The sequence below is a fragment of the Phyllostomus discolor genome, chromosome 14 (genome assembly GCF_004126475.2).
Source record: "Phyllostomus discolor isolate MPI-MPIP mPhyDis1 chromosome 14, mPhyDis1.pri.v3, whole genome shotgun sequence".
Classification (NCBI taxonomy): domain Eukaryota; kingdom Metazoa; phylum Chordata; class Mammalia; order Chiroptera; family Phyllostomidae; genus Phyllostomus; species Phyllostomus discolor.
Window position 1 is genome coordinate 10,923,231 of NC_040916.2, and position 18,187 is coordinate 10,941,417.

The 18,187-nt window shown below is 46.4% G+C and overlaps 2 protein-coding genes across 5 annotated transcripts in view; one reads left to right on the plus strand and one right to left on the minus strand.

Moving 5' to 3' along the window:
• The window catches only part of PPP2R5A (protein phosphatase 2 regulatory subunit B'alpha), a 67,345-nt gene extending 58,704 nt beyond the window's left edge, over positions 1 to 8,641 (plus strand). For 2 of the 3 annotated variants that reach the window (XM_028530585.2, XM_036015274.1), the window contains exons 11-13: positions 78 to 205; positions 976 to 1,077; positions 7,430 to 8,641. In XM_028530585.2, the coding sequence (XP_028386386.1) occupies positions 78 to 205; positions 976 to 1,077; positions 7,430 to 7,562 (363 nt within the window). In that variant the 3' untranslated portion in view covers positions 7,563 to 8,641. Of the gene's footprint in view, positions 1 to 77; positions 206 to 975; positions 1,106 to 7,429 lie in introns of all 3 variants that reach the window. The other variant, XM_036015273.1, reaches the window with a different exon arrangement.
• The window catches only part of PACC1 (proton activated chloride channel 1), a 42,523-nt gene continuing 32,204 nt past the window's right edge, over positions 7,869 to 18,187 (minus strand). Inside the window, exons 5-8 of one of the 2 annotated variants that reach the window (XM_028530665.2) lie at positions 15,267 to 15,409; positions 14,824 to 14,968; positions 12,640 to 12,747; positions 7,869 to 11,030 (exon numbers count right to left, since the gene is read on the minus strand). In XM_028530665.2, coding sequence (XP_028386466.1) covers positions 10,869 to 11,030; positions 12,640 to 12,747; positions 14,824 to 14,968; positions 15,267 to 15,409 — 558 coding nt within the window. In that variant the 3' untranslated portion in view covers positions 7,869 to 10,868. Of the gene's footprint in view, positions 11,031 to 12,635; positions 12,748 to 14,823; positions 14,969 to 15,266; positions 15,410 to 18,187 lie in introns of those variants that run through there. The other variant, XM_036015275.1, reaches the window with a different exon arrangement.

The window sequence follows — 18,187 nt, forward strand, 5'->3', positions numbered from 1 at the left end:
TGTTTCAGTAAAGCCATTTTTCTTTCACACTATTTCTTTTTCACTTTTGTTTTGACATTTATAAATATTTCTTTTAGGTTGCAGAAAGGGCATTGTACTTTTGGAATAATGAATATATTCTTAGTTTGATTGAGGAGAACATTGATAAAATTCTGCCAATTATGTTTGGTAGTTTATACAAAATCTCCAAAGAACACTGGAATCAGTAAGTGTCTTCTATGTTCATTGTTATTCTTGTGTGTTTTTTTTTAAGCTTTTTGTCATATGCTCTCCCAACTTGTACATGAAAGCTATATAGATTGGGAACTTATTCCAGGGTTAACATCACATAGTTTTATTCTGTTCTACACTTTACATACTTAGAGCTCTAGAGCTCTATAAGGTGTAAATATGTGTATGTTCTTAATTTCTATTTTCTATTTAAAATTATAAATCTCCCTGGAGGTAGGACAGTCTGTTGTGGCATGCTGCACCAGTGTATGGTCAGACCCTGTTGGGGAAACCAAACTAAAATTTGTGGAGGATGCACGAATAGTAACTGTGTGAATGTCAGGGAGAAGCTGAAGGTTTAGGTGGCAGATATTTTAATTTCTGTGACATCCTTATCCTTTTTATTTTTCGTCTTCTTACAGTTTATGGTAGTTGGATCTTTTTCATGTTCTTTTAATGCTGCTGTCACTTAGGGTTTGACACTGTAGAGCGGACATGAAGATAACCCTATAACCCTGACAGTTTAGTGAGTTTAATCTGAGCATGATGCAGTGGGAAGGACATGTGTTTTGGAATCAGACTATCTCTACCACCACTGGCTGTGTGACTGACCTAGGGCAAATTACTAAACATCTTGCATTTCAGTTTATCATCTCTAAAATGGGTTAAGTGAATGACCCAACATTTAACCCATTTCAGAGAGGACATTATTACATTTCCTGTTGTTGGCATCAATAACCCAGCACTGGCTTATTTTCATTTTAGGACCATCGTAGCACTGGTCTACAATGTGCTGAAAACCCTAATGGAAATGAATGGCAAGCTTTTCGACGATCTTACTAGCTCATACAAAGCTGAAAGACAAAGGTATTTGATGATATTAATGACATTTTAGGTTAGTTGAATGTAATTCAGTAAAATAAGGTACCTTCAGTTACATTACAATTTGAAGTCTTTTATAAAAACAGTTTAAGTATTTCCAGGTATCTTATACTGCCCAAATGGTTACATTATAAATCTTCTCAGCCTTAGACTTCATCTGTCTGGTAGCATCTGCATTGTAAAATACAATTAATGCAATTTGATTTTTTATGCCCATGGCTTAATACTGTTAATATTTTGTTCCTTCCAATACTTCAGAGAATAAATGATACCACTCAAGCATTTAGGAACTGGGCTCAATGATTAGCTGTAGTTTGAGAATTTCATATACTACCACAAAATAATCTAAAAATCACTTCCTTCTCATATTTATTTCAAACTTCAGGTGAGCAGTAACCACTGTACTTGAACCCACCCATCAATAGTTACTATTTACTTCTAATAAGTATTATTGCCTATTCAGTTTGGAAAGCTGATCTGTTTCAATTAGTCATGGTGTTCTTGTGGCTAGTACAGAAAAGGCCCTGGAACACTAAGTCGGCGCATTCTTTTAAACAGCACCTTTCAGGCAGGAATGTGAATTAGGTATACAGTTTGAGCCCCAGTGACAAATGGAAAAAAAAAACCAACTAGGATCATATAAAACTTTTATTTCAAAAGTGTAATTTCGCATGACTATCATAAATCAGCACTTTAGTCCCCTTAAATCATATGTGATTTCAGGACTATAAGCCCATGGTCTTACAGCTTTTTCAAGTTGAAATTGAGTAGTGGGAATACTTTAGTTGTTTTTTAGAGAGAGATTATTCAGACTTTCAAAGAGTTAAGTTACAGACTGGTTAGTGGCTAGAGATGTGGTACCAAAGGATGCAGATCGGCTGAAAATGGCTCCAGGCCAGCCCTTCAGTCCTTCTGTCTGTAAAAGCGTGACTGTGACTACTACAGCAACCACAAGAAGTTCGTGTGAATGTAAAAGTACTTTGGTCAGGACTTCCCATCAAGGTAAATACTATGCTCACCTTCTCCCAGAACCACCTGAAGACTACCTGAATGGAAGTCCCATTACTAAGGATATAAAGAAGTCACAATGAGGAGACTGGTAGGAGGGATATCTTGGGTGTAGAGGTGCCCCCACACTGAGGTGTGAGGGGTTCCCACAACCTCTGACATCCCAGACATTCCTCTTGAGGGGCCTGCACACAGGGCTAGATAGGGGAGTGCAAGGCAGCTCTCCCAAAAGGAAGCACTGGCAGGTGTCACATCTGAGCTCTCCAATAACCTAGCTGACACCATATGCCTTGTTTGTGCTATGGACTTTCATAAACTCTCTTAAAGGTCTCCAAACCCCTCAAAAGCAACGTATAGGTTTCGAGTGTTCTGTACCTCTTCCTGAGCAGCCCCAAGCTCAAGAACAAGTGGTGATTAGTCTTAACTTGCATTGTAATTTCCCTTAGGTGGCTCCAAGCAAACAACCACAAATGTGCCCCAAGTGATGACTGGCCTCACTTCACATTGTGGTGCTCACCAAAGGGTCTCAAACCCAACAGCTAGCCTGCGTTTGCAGCACACCCTCTCCCAAGTGCACCCAAGCCCCGCATGCGCAGCAACTAATCACAGATCACTTTGTAGCTCCTGCCAGGTGACCCCAAGCTGGGCACAGATGGTAGCTAACGTTGGCCTATACCAACACACCTATTTTCCAGCTTCTTAGTCAAACCCGAGTACCACCCAACCAGCTCCACAAAACACACACCTGAAGGGCAGACTCAGCTCACATCTGAGCCATGTTAAAGGAACCCCTGCTCAATGGAGTCAGTCCTCACCCAACAGCTTGTTTTCTGTAGTCACAGCCAGCCTGAGGGAAAACCCACCCACTGACATGCCAGCAGCCATCAAGGCTCAACTAAAACAGGAAGGTACATAACCTGCAGAAGGGACACCCCCTGCAGCATCTATCTCAAGTGACCAGGGAGACTACACCACAGGGCTGCGTACAACACCTACGACATAAGGCCACTCTGCCAAGACTTATGAAATGTAGGCTGACCTAATAAAAAGAAATGGAGCCAAACAAAGAAACATGTCCCAAATGAAAAAGTAGGGCAAAACTCCAGTAAAGAACTAAACGAGATGGTGACATGCAGTCTACCTGAAGCAGAGTTCAAAATACCATTAATAGGGATGCCCAATGAATTTGGGGGAAAAAGTAGATGAATTCATTGAGAAGTTCAGCAAAGAGACAGGAAAGATAAAAATGGAGATCGAAAACACACAAAAAAATACCAGTTAGAGGAAATCAACAACAGATTAGATAAGGCAAAAGAATGAATCAGAGATCTGAAAGACAGGTAGCAGAAAATACCCAACTCAAACACAAAATTTTAAAAAATAGTTTAAATGACCTCTGGCACAACATCAAGCGACATCTGCATCATAGGGGTACCAGAAAAATGAGAGAAAGAGAGAGGGATTAAAACCTATTTGAAGAAATAATGACTAAAACTTCCCTCACCTGAAGAAAGCAAGTCATACAAGTCCTGGAGTCCCAAACAAGATGAACCCAAAGAGGCCCACATAAAAACACATCATAATTAAAATGCTAATAAAGGTTAAACACAAAGAATCCTTAAAAGCAACAAGAGAAACACAGTGAGTTTACATACCAGGGCACTCTCATAGGACTGTCAGCTGATATCTCAACAGAAACTTTGCAGTTCAGGAAGTACTGGCATGAAATATTCAAAATGATGAAAAGCAAGGACCTACCCAGGAAAGCTGTCATTTAAAATTAAAGGAAAGATAAGGAACTGACCAAACAAGAAAAAGCTGAAAGAGTTCATCACCACCAAACCAGTATTATTACAAGAAATGTTAAAGGGACTCCTCTAAGAAACAGGAGTGGAGATGGGGATCAAAATATGAATATTAAATGGCAATAACCACATACCCTCAGTAATTACTTTAAATGTAAACAGATTAAATGCTCTAATCAAAAGACATAGAGGTAGCTGAAGAGATGAGAAAACAAGACCTACACATATATTCCCTATAAGAAACCCAACTTCTGATTGGCACAGACTGAAAGTAAAGGAATGGATCAAGATACTTCATGCAAATGGTGATGTTAAAAAGCAGGGGTAGGAGCACTTATTAGACAAAGTAGACTTTAAAACAAAGGCCATAACAAGAGACAAAGGACATTTCATAATGGTAATGGGATCAACACAAGAATATAACCCTCGTAAACATTTACATATCCAATATAGGAGGCACCTAAATATATAAAGCAAACATTGACTTGATGGACATGAAGGGTAGTGGTGGGAGAGAAATACAGTCGTAGTAGGAGACTAATCTTAAATCTAAAGAAATTATGGGAAAAAAAGAAAATCCAAAGTGAATAGAAAGAGGGAAGTAGTAGATATGAGTGGAAATAAATGAAATAGTTTTTAAAAACAACATTGAATGAAACCAAGAGCTAGTTCATTAAATGAAATTGATAAACCTTTAACTGGACTTAGAATTCTTTTTTCCTTGATGAAAAATAAAATCAGAAATGAACATGAAGTGACACCTGACATCACAGAAATACGAAGTATTACAAGAAAATACTATGAACAATTATATACCAGCGAATTGGACAACCTGGAAAAATTGGATAAATTCCTAGAAACATAATCTTCTAAGACTGAACCATAAAGAAATGGAAAAGCTGAACAGACTGATTACAACCAACGAAATCAAAGCAATAAAAAAAAAAACTCCCAACAAGCAAGTCCTGGACTGGATGTCTTCACAGGTGAATTTTACCTAACATTTAAAGAGGAATTGCCACCTGTTCTCCAACTATTCCAAAACATTGAAGAGGAGGGAAGGCTTACAACCTCATTTTACCAGGCCAGCATTACCCTGGTTACAAAAAGAGATAAAGACACTACTAACAAAAAATTATAGGCCAATATTCTGATGAAAATAGGTGCAAAAATCCTTAACAAAATATTAGTCAACTGAATTCCCTGATAGATTATAAAAATATGAAAAATGGGATTCATCCTAGGGATGCAAGGATGGCTCTGCATCCATAAGTAAGTTAAAGTGATACACCACCATAAATAAAATGAATGATAAGAATCATGATAATAGAGAAAAAGCATGAGAAAAATCTAACATCCATTTTTGATAAGAATTCTCAACAAATTGGGAATAGAGGAAACATACCTCAACATAATAAAGGCCATACACATATAACAAACAGAAAGCTAACATCATACTCAGTGATTTTTAAGATCAGGAACAAGACAAAGATGTCCACTTTTGTTGAACATAATATTGGAAGTCCTAGCCACAGCAATCAGACAAGAAAAAAAATAAAGCATCCAAACAGCAAAGAAAACAGTCATTATTTGCAGATGACATACTATATAGAGAGAACCCTAAAGAGTACACAAAAAAACTATTAGAACTAAAGTAGCAGGATACAGAACTAATATAAGTCACTTGTATTTTTATACATCAATAACAAACTATGAGAAAGAGAAATTAAGATAATGTCATTTACAGTAGCCTCAAAAAGTAGAATACATAGGAATAAGTTTCACCAAGGAAGTAAAAGACCTATACTCAGACAATTAAAAGACACTGAAGAAACTGAAAAGGATTCAAATAAATGGAAGTATACTGTGTTCATAAATAGGAAGAATTAATGTTGTTAAAACGTCCATACTACCCAAAGCAATGATTGCAGTCCCTATCAAAATACCAATGGCATTTTTCACAAAACTAGACTACTAAAACTTATATATAACACGAAGACCCGGATAGCCAAAGCAATCTTTAGAGAGAAGAATCAAGTTGAAGGTTCACACTATCTGACATCAAACTATACTGCAAAGCTGCAGTAATTAGAACAGGATGGTACTGGCATGAAAACAGACATAAATCAATGGCAAAGATTAGAGAGCCCAGAAATAAGCCCACACCTGTATGTTCAGTTAAACCTATAACAAAGGAGGCAAGAATATGCAGTCGAGTAAAGCCACTCTCTTTCATAAATGATATTCCATCCAGGTCAAGGGAAAACTGGACACATACAAAAAAATGAAACTGGGTCACTTTCTTAACACCATATACATGAGTAAATTCATATGGATTAAGTATTTAGATCTAAGACCCAAATCCATAAAACTCCTAAAGAAAACAGGAAGTAAACCCTTTGACACTGTTCTGAGTAATAGATTTTTGGATATGTCTCCTCTAGCAAGAGAAAGACCATCTACTAGATGGAAGAAGATACTTGCCAATGGTATAGATACATAATAAGGGGTTAATGTCTAAACTACCTAAGGAAGTCATACAGTTTTTTTTAGCACCACCAGAAAAAAAAATCTGATTAAAAAATGGGCAGAGGACTTGACTAGAAAATTTCCAAAGAGCACATACAGATGGGTAATAGACATATAAAAAGATGCTCAACATCAGGGAAATATAAATTAAAACCACAATGAGATATCACTTCCTACCTGTCAGAAGGGTTTTCATCAGTAAATCAGCAACCGAGTGTTAGAGAGGATGTCACGTGGAGAAGAGGAACCCTGGCGTTCTGTTGGTGGGATTGCAAACTGGTGCAGCCACTATAGAAAACACTATGCAGATTCCTCAAAAAATTAAAAATAGAACTATCTTACAACATAATAATCCACTTTTGTGTATTTATCCAGAGAAATCCAAAATGCAAATTTGAAAAGATATATGCACCCCTATGTTCACTGTAGCATTATTTACAATAGCAAAGATAAGGAAGCCACGTAAGTGTCCATCAACAGACAAATGGAAAAAGTTCCTGTTATATGTAATGGAATACTTATTCAGCCATAAAAAGAATGAAATCTTACCATTTGTGACAACATGGATGGATTTAGAGGGTATTATGGTAAGTGAATTGTGCCAGAGGACAAATACCATCTGATCAAATACCATCTGATTTCCCATATATGTGGAATCTAAAAAACAAGTGAAAAATCAGTTACATAGACACAGAAAACAAACTGACGGTTGCCAGATGGGAGGGTGGTTGGGAGGATGAGTGGAAAAGGTGAAGGGATTAAGTACAAATTGCCAATAATAAAGACAGTCACGGGGAGGTAAAGTACCACCTATGGAAATACAGTCAATATCGTTAGGAGAGAGTGACACGGAGTAATTAGGTGCTCCAGGTAGCTGTCCTAAAACACCTCAGTAGAGGATTTCAGTGAAATGTGTTTTCTAGCCAGCACCGAAGAACACACTGCCAAACAGTCTGTTCTCCGGGTTCTGAAATAAAACTTTGCTTTATCTACAGAGAGAAAAAGAAGGAATTGGAACGTGAAGAATTATGGAAAAAATTAGAGGAGCTAAAGCTAAAGAAAGCTCTGGAGAAGCAGAACAGTGCTTACAACATGCACAGTATTCTCAGCAATACAAGTAATGAATAAAAAAAAGCCTGCCACTTCTGTTGGATAGGCAGTTTTGTACACTTTTTTGAAATATGTAAAAATTATGAAACAAACCTCATCAGTATAATTACAAGGCCAATTTTTTATGGCAACTGTAAATGAAAAACTATATGGACTAATAGCCCCGTGCTATCAAGGCCACAGTATATTGTAACATTTGTCTAATCATTGATTTATTGTGTCACTTCTGAAGTTTCACAGAAATGAATGAACTTTATCATCTATAATGAGTGAGATAATTATGGGAGTGGTAAGAATTATGACTTGAATTCTTTTTTTTTTTTGATTGTGTTGCACATAGATAAAGTAGTCTGCTCTGTATATTTTTCCCTTTTATAATGTGCTTTTCACATTGCTGCAGACCTTAGTTACATCCTAGGAAAAAGAGTATTTCCTGAAATAAAACTAAGGTATAACCCTTCCCCTTCCCTGAATCCCTCTCAGGAATGTGATGGGGGGAATTACCTGCCCTAAACCTGCCTTCATTAGAGATATTGCTGTACTCTGGAGTTTGAGCAAAAACTTGATCTCCAGGCTTTTTAAAGCACAAAATATAAATAAAAGCTGGGAAAGTAAACCAAATTCTTCAGGTGGTTCCTCATGAATACTCACTCCCCTTCATCCGCAACTCCCCAGTGATGTGCACAGGTTAACGGAGGCAGCGCAGGTGAACACTCGGCTTGCCTCTCCATTCATTCCTCCTCCTCCTCCTCCCGAAGGCTGAAGGCAGGGCCCTTCCAGTCCTCACCGCCTGCCTTTCCTCCAGTCCCTCCTGACCCCGGAAAGGGGGCTCTGAGTCCCACGGTGTGGTGACCCAGAGCGCGCATTGCCACTGCCTGGCTTTATTTAAAGGAAATGCAGTAGGCTTCCTCTGTCGAGTTCTGAGAAAGTTGACTCTAGAGAAGTCTTGTATGTTTTTACTTGGTCAAGTATTTCTCACAAGTTTTGTTACCAGAGTACCATTCCAATCTCTTGCAGTCGTGTGGAAACTGTTTTGTAATGAAAGATCTTCATTGGGGGATTGAGCAGCATTTAATAAAGTCTATGTTTGTATTTTGCCTTACATTGTCGCTGTTTTTTTTCAGTTCTCAGTTTAGCATCCAGAAGAAGCTGCCCCCTTTATATGTACACTTACATACATATATATGTATGTAAATAGAAAACTTGAAGGCAAATTGTGGGAATATTCTAACTAAAAAATAGGAAGGTTGTGACAAATTGAGTGTTCTGGCCATTTATCAAAGTACATCTGTTTCACAGAATATTTGCATAAAATTCTAAGTTCTAAGATATCCTTCACATCCCTTTATGTTCAGAGGATGGAGTTAACTTACCTTAAACGTTAGATTTAATTAAAATAGACCCAGGAGGATAAGTCTCAAACCTGTAATAAGTAACAGCAGTTTTTGTGATGGAGCCAAGTCAGCAGTCAGGCATTATCGTGAAGTTTCTAATGACTGATGTCTGAGTCCACCCTGTGATACGAGTGAAAGACTCAGGCACACTCGTCCTAGGTCACTGTAAAAGCACCTCCTGTCGCTCACTGCGGCTCCAGGGGCACCTCTTCCTTTTCACTGCGTGGCTCGTATTTTACACTGTTCTTCCACAGGCGCCTTACCTCAGGCCATCCGGGTCAGGGGGCTCTCGCCAGATCCTCCACGCTAACCAGGGCCGGCCGGTGCTGACAGCTGGTGGTGCGCAGGTAGAGGGGGAGCCTGCTGCAGGAGACAAAGCTTCTGCCTCTCCAGAAAGTGACAGGGCTGGATGTCTACTTTGCGGACATTTAGGCAGATATGTCTTTGAAGGCCAGCCAGAGTGGACTTGGCCAAGCTGCAGCTGGTAGTTAGTTGTTAGGTCCTTTTCTTTGATGAGCTAAAAATGCTCACTTCCTAATTACTTATTAAAAAGCACAATTAAGAAGCCTCAACTCTCTACAGTATAGAAAAACGCAGTTTTAGGCTATTCATTGGAGCAAATTTTATTAGACATTTAATGAATGTTAAGTAATAATTGAAGTGGTGTGTCATCTTTAGAGATACTTTAAAAATACACACCTGTTTTCCAGTACTGTTAATGTATATCTTTATGCCTTGTGGCTTTACATTTGCCTTACACCAAGATTCTACGGCCACAAGACCTAGGCTGAAGTTTGAATTTGCCTATTCTTATGGTACAGAAAAGTAGCAGGGACTATTTCTTTACACAGATAAAAAAGCATAGTTTCTTGCTGCTAAATTAGACATGAGATTCTAAAAAATGCCCACTCACACATTTGAGTTTTCCTCTTTCAATTAACCTAAAGGCAGGTTATGAAATTCAGGAAATGCTACTAAGTCCTCTTTAGATGCAAACAGCACGTAAATAAAACACTAGAAACATTTCATGACCTTAATCCAGCCTATGGCTGCCGTTTGAGATGTGTGGTTTTTGTTGAGTTAACATAGCTTATTCATGGGCTTGATCCATCCCACTTCCTGCCCACCCTCCCCTTCCCTCGGATACAGTTGTGACAAACCTCGGGGGTCCAGACTCTCCTGGCAGGAGACCAGGTTCGCGCCACCCTTGCTCTGAAGGTCACAGAATGCAAGTGTATGGGTGCCTTCTGATTCAGCAGATACTCATCCTGGCACACTGATTCCTTTTGTATTAACCTAACTTTTATTTACCTGTTAATAAAATCATCAAAATACACTGAATAGGCACCTACTCTGTACATTTGTACTAGTGCTTTTGTGTGTGAATCACTCTAAACTTGTGATAGGTAGCTAATCAGTCCACAGGAAATCTAATTACTAGTGTGTAGTAGCTTTAAAAGTCTCATGTAACATCTAACAAATAAGAAAGCGACACAAAGGTGTTTGCCTCTCTCTGTGGAAAGTGCACAGGTTTCAAAGCACGACCTACACACCTGGAGAGCCACACCCTCCCCATCCACTTTCAAAACCTCAGGGGAAGAAAACAAGGTAAACAGCAGAGCCTTAATACCCTGTCACAGGTAAACTGTACACCAAACCCAAGTCGAAGTTGGCTTTGACCACCTTCATGGGACCGGATGTGTATCTAATTCCATCTTCCCCAAACCCTATTCGTATGCCAGAGTCAAAAATGTTCATTAATAATTTAAGTACTTAAATAACTTGTAGGTTATCCGTCGGGTCTGTTCATCAGGCTGTCCCTCCCGGCAGGCCCCGTCCACGGGGGAGCGGGAGGCGGGGAGCGCCGGCCACCAAAGTGGAAGCAACGGCGACTTCCCTGAACGCGGGCAGTTCCGTGACCGAGGCGGCTTCAGCTTATATGGTTCGTTGCCTGGCCTCTTTTTTTAAGGTATCTCTTCTTAATTTTGATCATCCATTTCACACTCAGTTTGGCAAACTCGGCTGCTTTAAATAACGCCAAGAAGGCTCCACAGAGAAGAGCGATTGTGTTCCAAGGGTTGGCTGTGATTATCTGTAAAACAGAACCAACTCCAGTTCATCAGTTTGCCTCAGTTTTGACTCTTAGGCCATACTGGTATCCCTGGGGTGGCAAGAAAACCCCCTGGGCTCTAAAATTGTCGTAACTCACGCCTCACTCATACTTGAATGTCCACAGTGCAGTTTGAGGAGAAAAATACTAGGCCCTCCCTACAATAAAGCGATGGATTCTGAAAGGAAAAAGATGTTTTTCGAAATAGCTCTGCACAAATATTCAGCACAGAGCTTTAATATTCTGGCCCACAGTAAGTCGCTTTGCCTTGAGACCAACTTCTCCAACACTACACCCATTCCCTGAGGAAGGGCAGCTCCTCTTGGTTCTTCCCTCTCAGTGGCCCACACTTCCCCAACCCAACCCAAGGGCCGCCCTTCCATGCTCCCGTCACGGACCTCCGCCTCCGGGGCCTGCCCCCGCCTGGGACGCTTTCCTCCTGCCTGAGTTAGGTACCCTTCCAGGCTCCTCAGAGCCTTCCTCTGTCCACTAAGCCAAACCCTCCCTCATCCCGCTGTCTGCAGAGATATATCCTACTGTCTCCTTTCATAGTTATTTACTGTCTGGAATTAGTCACTTTTTAGCTGTGGATGGCTTCCTTGGTGAATGTTCAACTCTCCGAGGCCCACATCACGGATTTGGGTTCCCCATCGTGCTAAATAGAGCACTTTTTTAAGTCCCAGTTTTAGCTGAGATGGTCTGAGCCTCAGGGTTCACCTGTGCAAAACGGCTGCGTCACCTCCACTGTTCGGGGCTGCTGTGGAGCTGAGTGGCAAAGCAAGGCAGGCCCGCAACAGCTACCTCCTCCTGAATGAACCCAGGTTCAAACACACCTGATCACACGATCTGCGTGCAGAGCTGAAGGTGTTCATTCTTCGGCCCCGAGTCCCATCCACTGAGTCTCCGTGCAAGCCTCTCTGTGCATGCCCTTGCCAATCCACGATTTACAGTGGCGGCGGGTGACAATGGAGCACCTCCGTGCCCCAAACACTCCCTGTTTAAGTCTCAGCTCTGAGACGTCCTCCCCAAGGCCATGACCTTGGCAGGACGTTTTGTGATGACCTGCACGCTGATCGGTCCCGCTGGGACTGGTCCTGGCAGGCGGGTCTCTGGGATGCGTCCCTAGCAAAGCTGTCTCGTTAGCGCCCCCTTCAAGACCGTCAGTCTGAGAATTTGGCATTAACTGGTCCTCTTAATTTATTTGTACCTTTCTGCTCTCACCACAAATAATCTCTTACCCTACAGATAAGCGTTTAGAAAGAGTGGCTTCCACATAGCAGTAATCTAGGTATTAGTTTAATGCTTTCTACTCAGCTTATTCAGGCAATGACCTCGAGGCAGCTCCTCTGTACCAAGCACTGTGCTAGTCACCAAATACACGATGATGAACAAAAGGCAACCCCCACCTTCACAGGGTCACAGTCTAGTGCTGAAGTCAAGAACAATTAAAACACAAATGCTACACAACATAAATGTCACAAATATAAATGACAACCTGGGACTCGAGCTAGGAAAGATGAACTCAGCTCACAAGGATGAGCCCAAATGCCTCAGGGCTGGGAGTTTGCTCTCTGCCTTAAGTACTACTCACATCTTGGACTTTCTGGATGAAAGGATCTTTCCATTCAAAGACCACGAAAAACAGCTGGGCACTTCTTTCCTCGGCCGGCCTTTGGTCGATGTAGTTAACCACACTCGTCTAGGAGCAGGGGAGAGGAAGCAGGGTCACCTGACCTGGCCGGGGGGAGCGGAAAGCCCGGTGGGGGAACCTCAGACCTCGGCTCCCCTCCCAGCACCCTGGGCGGAGGGCACGCCCCGGTCTCCTCTCCACCATACCCTGCACCCGGCAGCAGAGCCCAGGCCTTGCCTCGGTGTCCAGTGCTCTGGGGAAGCGAGGAGGGTCTGGGGTGTACGGCACCTGGTTTGGATCGTCACTGAATAAACCGCATTCAAAGTACTGTGTGGGACTCACAATTGGAAGCCCAAAAAATCCTAAATTTCACATATACTTGATCTTAAGAGCCGAGCATTTTAACCTCCGAGTCTGCAGGAGCCCGCGGCTGAGTGCCCCCTGTGCAGAGTTGGTTGTGTGCTTGGGGAGGTCTGGCCTCCGGTGACCGAAGGGCCGCGCGGCATCCCAGAGAGCAGGCAGGTCCCGGAGACAGAGGCCCAGGCCCAGCCCAAAGGGTTGGTTGGGTTCGTCACCTGAACTGAGTCTCTGTTTTGCCACCCAGAAAACAGGGACAAAATGCCTACCTCAGTCAGGGTCAAGGTCAAATGAAAGTACCTTCAACTTTAATGCACGATATAAAAACATTTAAAATTTGGAGTTTGTGTCCCCTGCCAAATGACTTCCAATGGAGACTGTAATAAAAAGCACAGAAAACATTCTAAAATGTACATAGGTTGGCTGGGGTTCAGGCTCCTCGGTTTCAGAGCACAGCTGGGGCTCCCAGGAGGGCCTGGGCGGACGGGGGTTGCACCCCGCATACTAGGCTGCTCCCTCCTCAGCGGCTGGGGGGTGGCAGAGGAGAAATGGCTGGGCATTCTCGGAGAAAAGGGCGGAGTCAACACCCGGGAGGTGGCAGCTGACAAAGCGAGGAATACTCAATGGACCCTATGGCCGTGGCAGCTGGGGCCACGGCTGGTACAGCCTCGGGGTAGACAGCCTGCCCCTGGAGAAAACTGGTCTCCGCGCCCTTCCCGAAGCTCTTCCGGGGCAGTGCTAGGAGCCAGGTGTGGGAAGGACCAGGCCTGGACGAGCGTGTGGCCTCTGGCCAGTGACAGTCCTGTCGACCAAAGGGGGTCCTCCAACGCCAGCCCAGACCCTTCCCAAAGCTGCCCCTCAGAGCCCAGCCCAAGTGGAGCACCTCCGAGGAGGAGCGGAGGGTGTGAGCACAGGGCCTGGCTCTGAGCCAGGGTGTGGGTTCGGGCGGGAGGAGAGCGCCACGGCCACAGCAGAAGCCCCGAAGGCGCGGTGAGGCCTTGCTTTCGGCGGTCATGACAGAGGGCCATCCCATCCTCGGTCCCCACTGACATGCCTTCGTCTGAGGTCCTCTGCCTCTCGCTGGGATCGCAGCCGGAGGCCCCCACGTCTCCTGGCCCCAGGCAGGGGCCGAAAGCCTCAGGACCGCAGCTCCCATGAGTACAAACTCAGAGCTCGCACCCAACACACGGGGAACTTTAGCAGTGACGTAACGTTACTATTACTATTCTAATGTTGTGTGATTGTAAAACATTGAAAAGTAGGAAAGTGGGATCAAAAATACAAGAGGGAGAGTACTTGAGATCTTGCTCTCCATTATGTTATCAGTTTGACTCAAATAAGCTTTTATAAAAATTAAAAAAATACAAAGGAAAGCGAGCATTCCACTCCCACATCCCAACAGACCATCAGGCTCACCCCACTTCACGGCCACTGTCCCTAGTCCCTCCGCCCTGCCGACACCTGACCTTCCAGGCGGCAGCCAGCCTCCCAGAGCAGCGGGGGCAGACGCAGGCCTGAGAACACGCTCTCTGCACAGCGCAGGGGGCTCTGCTTCCCGCCCCACCCCCGCCCCCCACCAAGTTTTGGGAGGAGGCTGGGCTGTAACCCACGTGGAGGACCCGGCAGGGGCATGGCCTGCAGAACACCGGAACTCCCAGCAGGGTCCCTTCTCAGCCTCCCAACCCGTGCAGACGCCTCTCCTCTGCGAGGCTCCCCACCCCCATGCCCAGGCCGGAGGGCACCAGCAGCTCAAAGCAGATCCCCCCCGCCCCCCACCGCGCCATCTACCTCCTGCCGGAACTCCACTGCTTCCCGCCCATCTTCCTCCTTGGTCTCCACCAGGGACATCTTGACCCAGGTTCGGAAGCCCCCAGAGAACTTCCAGCTGGAGTAGGCGCTCTCACAGGCCTGCATGAAGCCCGCCCTGTCTGGACTGGGGGACAGAGAGGAAAGGTCCAGGCTCATCAGGCCTGATGGTCAGGATTCCGGTGTGGCCAGACCCAAAGTCCAGCCCCTCCTTCAACTGGCTTGTCGGCTGGCTGCACCAGGATGCTGCCCAGTGGCTCCTTCCTCTCCCGGGCCCTCAGGCAACCCTGGACGTGGGCAGCCCCCAGCCGCCCTCCCTGGCCTGCCAGCCCGTCGGCCCCCACCCCATACCCCGCCCAGGGACATGCAAGGCTCGAGCATGATGGAGAGTGGGTGCGAGCCCGCCGGGGACTCTGGAAGGCCACCTGTGCAGAAACTCCTGGAAAGACGAGAAGAGCAGGTAGTCGATGGCGCTGAAGTCCTCGCTGCTCTCGTTCAGGCGGAACTGGAGGAAGACCAGCTCCCGCTTCTTCACTTCCCGGGGCCCCCGCACGATCAGGGCGGATTTCTGCAGAGACACCAAGGCCAGAGTCTCAGCGGTGGGAGGGCGGGCGGGCTGCTGCTCAGCCTCAGGCCCACAGACACTGCAGAGTCGCCTGGGAAGCCACAGCGCCCCAAGGTGACACCACCCACGCCCTGCTGCTCAGCGGACCCAGCTGCATCTGCACGGGGCGAGTGCGGCCCATCCTGCACCCCCCACGATCCTCGCTGGTGGCTGTGCTACGGAAGCTCCCTGTTGAGAGAGGATATTAGGTTCTGTCTGTCACATGTACAAATGTTGTCTGCCTGTCAGCCACTTCCCTGTGAACTTTGCTTCTACCGTCTTTTGTTTCACGAAGTTCTAAATTTGATTTCATGAAACCTGTAAATCTTTGCTTTTATGGCTTCTGGGTTCTGCTTGCGAAGGAAAACCAAAACTGTTATACATCAACATTCTCCTGTATTTCCTTGTAACATCGTCTCAATCTTTGTACATTCAGGCACAGACCTGCATGTGGTGTGGAGGGGAGTCTAAGTCACGCCCCCCCCCCCCCCCCACCGGAGATGCAGGGTTGGCCGCCGTGGGCCGCCCGACCGACCGGGACGTCAGACCGAGAGGTCCCCTGCACGCCGTCTAATGCACTTTCAACCAGCTCAAGTTCCATGAAAAAATCAACTGGGACTTCTGACTGACGGTATTAGATTGCTAGCTTTAATTTGGGAAAAATATCTCTACATCACCGACTTTTATAAACGCTCCGCAGACACCTGCAGCGTGAGGATTCTGTCAGGCGCACCTGCTCCGAACATACTGTGCTCGTCAGCTGTGGCCCCTACTTGTGTCCCCAACCCGTGAATTTCTGAGAGGTGTCACCCCTGCTTTAAGGTGATGGTGTTTTTTGTTTCTAACGGGTACTGCCTGAGGCATACAACCGGCGTGCCATTTTGCACATAATGACAGATTTATGGCCTTTATGGCCGTTAAACCTTCTCAGTGGACGGGGGTGGAGTGGAGCCTCTTACCCACACTAAACATCCCTCTTTTACCCCGCTGCACCCGAAACCCCTTTCTGATGGCAGCTGACGTGCTCGCCCACTTCTGGTCCCTGTCGCCTTAGCCCAGTGACCACTCTGCCCATCTATGTATTCTCGGCCCTTCCAAGCCACGTTCGGTGGCAGCAGAGAATGCTCCCTGTCCCCAGTCTCCACTGCCCTCTTCTTCCTGCAGAACCAGAGCCGCTTCCTCGTCCCCAGACGTTAGCGGAACACGGTGGCCCGGCTCGACCCTCACTGCTGGCCTCACACGTGGGCACGTGAGGAAGTTCCCGGAACGTGCGGTGACTCATGCCTCCCGGCGGGCATCATGCCCTCTCCATCCTCCCTCGAGCCAGTGAGTGCACACAGGCTGTGAGCCAGCGCCGACCTCAGGGGCCAGGACAATGCCCCGGGGATGGCACGGCAACTGGTGCACAACAGACTGTCCCCAGAGGAAGAAACAAACTTCTCTCTTGTCTCAGCCTCTGTGCCTGTCTGGGCGGTGTGCTTTGTGCAGTGGCTTAGCCGAGTCTGTAACCATCTCGGAGGTTGTTTTCTGGGACTGGGTGCCATGGCAACAAGCTAAAAAGGAGGCATCAGCGTAACACACGGACCCTGCAAATACGGCAGGCGGGGAGGAAACAAAAGCGGGTCCTGCAGACTGAAGAGGCAACAAAAGCGGGTCCTGCAGACTGAAGAGGCCGAGACCCGGGCCGCGCCAGAGCAGAGCATCTGGTAGACACGAAGTGGATTAAACTGAGGGGCGGGGAAGGAGAGGGAGAACAGAAAGTAAACGAGCGACTGAAGGCTGACCGAGTAGGGCCAGATGAGATGCCTGGCTGGCCACGGTCACGTGGACTCGGGGGACACAAACAGCCAGAAGCCTACATTTCTGAAGACGTCTCACTGCGAACAAACGGGCGGGAGAAGGAAAACGACCAGCCAGGCGCCCAGCCCACGCCCCTCCAGCTCCGCAGCAGAACTGGGCGCCCAGAGCTGTGTGGCCCGGGGCGTGGGGGGACACGTCTCCAACGTCCACTCCACACAGTCGGCCGCAGAGAACCACCGCCAAGGCAGACCCGCCCAGGGCACGGGGCCAGGGGCAAGAGGGGACTGCTGAGGTTGCACAGCCCGCCTCCAGCAGCTGTGGTGCTGCCCTTTCCTCCCTCCTCCTCCTCCTCCTCCCGGGGTGGGGGTTGGGGGAGTCCTCCTGCGGGTCCCTGAGACCTGAGACCTCCGCCAGGGCTGTGGGCCGGAGGGCGTGGGGGCCTGGTGCTCAGGGAGGGGATGACTCCTAGCCAGAAGCCCCGTCTAGAGTCGGAGAAGACTCAGCGTCCCCAGAGCTGGAGGCAGCATTGCAGGCAACGGAGTCTACACGGGAACAACTCTCCTGTCGTGTCGACCCCGCTGGTTTTTATACCTAGCGGCAGCAGGTACCACCGGCGTAGCCCAGGGACTCCCGGTACGGGCACTACTCCGTGCACCACCCCACGCCGAGGGGGAGGACACGTGGAGCCCGGAGCCCAGGCGCACAGCGCTCCTGCTGCACCCCGCTCTGCGCTACAATTCCTCTTCATTTCAATTCGCTTCTGTTTCCCTAGAGTCCATTCTGCTTATTCCTCTTGGTTCTGTCATGTGTTCGGTTTCATGTCTAGTGACCCTCAACTGTCCAGCCTTGTTTCTGGATGAAGGATTAGGTGGACGAGTTAGGTCTGGGGGGGCGGGGCATTCTTTCTACGCGGCTCTCAAACAGGCTGGCCCCGGCCTGGGG